Source organism: Meriones unguiculatus (assembly GCF_030254825.1).
Source record: "Meriones unguiculatus strain TT.TT164.6M chromosome 13 unlocalized genomic scaffold, Bangor_MerUng_6.1 Chr13_unordered_Scaffold_28, whole genome shotgun sequence".
NCBI lineage: Eukaryota > Metazoa > Chordata > Mammalia > Rodentia > Muridae > Meriones > Meriones unguiculatus.
In genome coordinates, this window is record NW_026843644.1 from 5,081,388 (window position 1) to 5,086,949 (window position 5,562).

A 5,562-nucleotide genomic window follows, 5' to 3' on the forward strand; every position below is an offset into this window, starting at 1 on the left:
TGTTTGGAAACAGAATCCTGGATACTACTAAGTGATCTGCTTAGAAATTCCCAGAATTTGCTGTTCATGCTTTTTATCACACTGTATCATCTGTCAATTATTGCCATATCAAAATAATTCATTCACTGATATTTGAAATCTGCCTACACTAAACATAATCCACTTTTCTGTTCTTTGTTTGTTTGTTTGTTTCGTTATTGTTTTTTGCTTGTTTTGTCATATCTAAGATGTGATTGTGCTTAAAAATATGTGGCTAACTTACTTGTGGGACATTGTAGAGCTCTGAAAGTGTTGCAATTGCAGCAGAAAATTCTGGCTTGTTTCCTGAAATGAGTCCTAGAGCTTTGTGTTGAGTGTTGCACTTGTAGTTAGGGATATACTCACTCCTTCCAGACAGCCACATCAGAGGGCCCTCCAAGGTTTTTTTGTTAGAATTAAAGGCATTGTAGACGTGGAAACCCAAGCTCATATTGGGAAGTAGGTTTGAGTCCTTGTTGATCTCTTCAATGGCAAAGTATAAGGTCAGCAAATATTGATAGTTTCTCCATTGCGATCTAAACCAGAGGAACAGAATGATGGGTATTGTCAGTACATTTTTCTCAGAAATTCTTTATCAAATACAGGAGCCTAGAGGTCCTAGCCCTTGACTTTTACTATGACATGTAAATCTTGGGTGAATAAGACCTTGACAACTCAGGAACATCATGTAATGTCTCCTAAGCTCTAAGAACTTGAACTGTTTCTAATATTTTTTCGTGTACATTGTGTGCATAAAATGTCACTGCTTGTATCCCATGAGTACTGAACACATATGTGCTTATGATGTTTCAGCACATGGAAGCACTGCATTATATGGAAGAGTCACTAAGGTGTTCACTAAGAATATGAGTAAGAGCTTCATATCCTTTTCTTTTGTAATGATTCAATTTCACACCCACTTATGAAAATTCTAACAAGTTTATATGCACTCCTAGTGTTAAACTGTCTCTTTGTGAAATAGACAGATGCCCAGGCATCTATCTATAGATAGACCACTTTGAATAGAAGCCAGCATGAGTTCTCAGTGCCCACAGGGTAGCCTTGGAAACATGTGTAGCTCCAGTTCATAAGATCCCTTCTGGCATTTTTGGCCACCAGGCACACCTGTGGTATGCACACATATATAAGAAGTTAAGCTATCAAGTACATGAAATAAAAATAAATAAGTGTGTGCAAAATAATGTTATTAGGTCTTGAAAAATGACTGATATGTTATGACTAGCTGCTGCTGATTCAAGTCACAGTAGCCAGTTTGAGGTTGCAATAATGTGTAACACCAGTTCTAGGAGATCCATGTCCTCTACTGGCCTCTGAAGGGACCATGCACACAAGTGGTTCACACACAAACATGTAGACAAAACACTTGTTAACATAATGTAAAAATTAATAACTCCTTACAAAAATTCAAAAAGTAGTAAAAAAGTAGTAAAGAAAAGGTGTTTCTCTAAGCTTGCAGATTAAATGAATGAGTAGTTTCCTGCTTAAGGTGTGGGGGGAAAGTAAGTTAAAGTAGTATATAAAAGATAGGAAAACCCCAAGTACATTAAGACAGTACAAAAATGCTCACAATGGGAGAAAGTGGAACTTTGTTGCAGGTAGGTGGGTTGAACTTTGTTACACATAGCCTTCAGTGATTGGGGATAGATGCTCAGAAGCTTGTTTCAAAACCTGTGGTATATAAGAGTCTGGGTGACCCTAATAGAGGGAGCTTAGCAGAAATCATTAGCCTGAAGTCCACTGAGTTCTACTGAAGGAAGGATTATGCCTTATGACCTGCCATCACCAGAAAGAATTTCCATTTTGTTGTACTACATTAATCTGAGATCTGTGTCTAGATGTTATATTAAGAGAGAATCTATTGGGCAAAAACAAGCAATTAGTAACAACCAAGAGAAAGAGAATTATTCTTACCCAAGGATTGTCCTGTACCAAATATTGAACTGTATGAATGTATACATATATCAATGAGAACTCCTGGAAAGAGCTGTGTCTGCAAAGACTGGCTATGAAAACTTCATTGATATGGAGAGAATGCAATGTTGTAGTGTGAGAGGCTCATTACCATCATGTGGGCTACCTGCAGCACCCTGAGTAGCCATTTCTTGGACATCTCTGTGGTTAAGACAATAGCTACATTGATATCTGTATCTGTATCTATATATATATATCTCCTATGGCTGATGAATAAAGTCATTTTGGAATGTAGTAACCCAGCACATTCCTGGCTTTTGCCAATCTAAAAGTCAAGAATGAAATCACATAGCCATCTTGGGCCTGTATGATAACTTGCCCCATTTTGCTGTCAACAACCTCTCTGAGGTTTTCAGTGAGGTATTGGATTTATAGTTTTATTTATTCCGTTACTATGAAAAATACATGAAGCTGCTTCCACACTGTTATCATGGAATTTTGGATAACCTAAAGTGTGTTCACAGACTCTCAAATTTATTAAAAAAAGAAATTCTCTTTTTTTTTTCATTTGAGCTGATGGCTTATGTTTTTCCAATCACATAAAAGCAATACTAAAGTCTAAAGAATCGATTCAGTTGGTTATATGTATACTTATTCATTTATTTTTGTGTGACCAGAACTCCACAAGATCATCAGGGCCAATCAACCAGGGCCCAGAGGGTCCAAAGGAGTCTGATGGACAATGCATTGTCTCAACCTAGGCCCTCTACATATTAGTACCTGATGTGCTGAGTAGGCTTCATGTGGGCCCACTAGTTAGTGGAGTGGACATGGACTATATTTTGTTTGTTGATCACTTTCCCCTGATGGAAATGCCCTAACAGATCACAAGGGAGTAACACAACTTCAGTCATCATAAGACTATAGGGGCTGGGGTGTGTAGGTAGGGGGGCAGAAAAGTGGAGGAGGAGATGGAAGGATATGGATTGGGAGGAGAAGAGGGTGGGGCCTATGACCAAGATGTAAATTGAATTAATTAATAAAAGTATTCAAGTGAAAAATATGGTGCTAAGTTAGATGCTCTCCCTCAAAGCCCTCAGGGAGTTCTGTTGAGTATAGATATAAGGGATGTAATGAAAACCATTTCTCTGCCAAACATTTTTAGTTGGTAGCTAAGATAGACAGAAATGGCCTTTCCTTTGATCATATTTCAAATGTGGTAATGCTGACAACTGAACCATGAATTGCCACATGATTCACCCAACAATAAATCCCTGCCCAACCTATGAATAATATTGAGTTAAATGCTCTACTCTGCCTGGCCAAGGTAGGTTTCTCTTCCCAAGTTCCTGATCCTTAAAAAAAATTCTCAGGCCTCACAAGTCTGATGTTTGGAAGCTCATGATGCCTTGTGTGGCAGCTGGAGTCAATGTTGTTTTGTTTGGCATCCAAAGACTCTCAACCACTGCTCCCTACAAAGTCTTTGAGAATGCCATGGAGGACCCCAGACTGGGTGCCCAGTAAGTCTCTGTCCTTTTAACTGATATAGAGACCATTTGGATTATACTTCCTGCTCAAATTTACCCCTATCAGATCTCTTGTCATGTTCACAGCAGGTTGTCACTATAGAAGTTTAGCAGAATTTGTGAAACTTTAGGCAGCTCCTCTGAACAATGCTGCAGCTGCATGGTCACTCCATATCATACATGAAAGTCAAACCTTGTTCTTTTCCACAGATACTAGATTCTCTGCTGAAGAAGGCATTACCTTTCTGGCTTCACACTGAAAATGCTAATCTCACAAAATTAGATTTAAATGAAATTCAAACTGATATCTACTAATACCTAACTAATACCTTACATTTTATGGTTCTTTCATTTAAAAGAACTTGCTTGTCAATCATTTCTCCCAGTTAGCAGACAAATCTTTCTCCTGGTAAATGCATGGAGACAAACAGTTTAAAGTTGATGGAATTTTTGAATGTCTAAGAAAGGGATTTAAGGTATGTAAATACAAGTTGTAAATGTCTGAGGAAGTGGTTTAAAGTATGTGAAAATGAGACTTAAAGAGTTTAAAATTTCAGAGTTTTAAAATATTAATCAGTGGAGTTTTGTTATGCTATGAAAAACACCAGGTGAAAGCACTGGTTAATCTCATAGCTACAGGATCAAACTTTATAATGTCCTTTCATTCCTGCTTAAGATATACTTCAGTGCTTCTCATTGTGCTGAAAGCTTATCTGTCATTACGTATTCAGAAAGAGGAAAGGCTGTTCAGTTTTTAGCTCAGAACCATCCTTTTTTGGTGCCCCAGCTTATCTGTAAAGCATCAGTCTACTCCAACTGTTTACAAACACTTGTTACCTATTTTTCCTACAGTAAGAATTTCAGTGTAGATTATGGATTGTGGTCATGTTCATATATTTAAAACTTTCATATCATTGTGTAAACTTTAAAAACTATGATTTAATTTCTTGAGACTTGATCTATCTATCAAAGGTCGAACAGCATCTAGATTAAGACATTGCACGGCGCGGAGGCCGAGGATTTCGCCTGGGAGCCTCCGACCGAAGCTGAGACGAAGGTGCTGCAGGCGCGAAGGGAGCGGCAGGATCGCATCTCCCGGCTCATGGGCGACTACCTGCTCCGTGGTTACCGCATGCTGGGCGACACGTGCGCGGACTGCGGGACGATCCTCCTCCAGGATAAACAGCGGAAAATCTACTGCGTGGCTTGTCAGGAGCTCGACTCAGACGTGGATAAAGACAACCCGGCCCTGAACGCACAGGCGGCCCTCTCTCAAGCTCGGGAACACCAGCTGGCCACGGCTGCAGAGGCTGCCACGGCCTCTCGGCCCACATCTCAGCCCCCAGTCCCCCACCCAGAGCACTGTGAGGGGGCTGCAGCGGGCCTCAAGGCATCCCAGGGGCCTCCCCTTCCTGCTGCAGCTCCAAATGCAGATGTGGTGGCGTCCACACAGTCAGCCCTCCTGCAGAAGCTAACCTGGGCTTCCGTTGAGCTGGGCTCTAGCAGCTCCTTGGAGACTAGTATCCAGCTGCGTGGGCTCATCCGGGCTTGTGCGGATGCGCTGGGCAGCCTGAAGCAGCTGGAGCACTGAGACCTATCCCCCCTCCCCCCAACCCCTTCCCCCGAGAAGAACCCTCTAGAAAAAAAAAAGACATCTGTCAATTAATAATTCAGTCATTTCTGTCTATTGTCTATTTCTGAGCATGGGCTATTTTCTTCCTCTTATGTTGGGATTCCTTCTCTTTCTGGTGCAGTGGGCTACTAGTTTCTCTATCTTGTGAAATCATTCTAAGAGTTCTTTTCTTTCAGAAAAAATTAGACATCCTGTTTTTTTTTTTCCTATTCAAGTACTCCATAACAATACAACTACCAGGACCTTAGGCTAGTATGTTTGTTTCCTGCTAAGAGATGAAATATGTATTGAGTTTTCACGAAGGTACTTTTCAGCAAAGGACTAACTTAATCCCAAAATTGATGTTCAAATGAACATATGTACCTATTATAGCATCAACTGGAAAACAGTAATATCAAAAAGCCTAATGAGTCCTCCACACTATCATAAATAACAACAACCTAAATCACAGTT

At 40.3% G+C, this 5,562-nt stretch overlaps 1 protein-coding gene across 1 annotated transcript; it reads left to right on the top strand.

Moving 5' to 3' along the window:
* Positions 1 to 4,479: 4,479 nt before the first annotated feature.
* On the top strand, positions 4,480 to 5,081 carry LOC132650627 (protein ZNRD2-like). The gene has a single exon (XM_060375975.1). It carries the CDS (start codon positions 4,579 to 4,581, stop codon positions 5,065 to 5,067), a length of 489 nt encoding a protein of 162 aa, XP_060231958.1. The 5' UTR covers positions 4,480 to 4,578; the 3' UTR covers positions 5,068 to 5,081.
* The last annotated feature ends 481 nt before the right edge of the window (positions 5,082 to 5,562 follow it).

Coding starts and splice junctions, on each gene's coding strand:
- LOC132650627 (XM_060375975.1), top strand. CDS start 4,579: ATGGGCGACTACCTGCTCCGTGGTTACCGCATGCTGGGCGACACGTGC.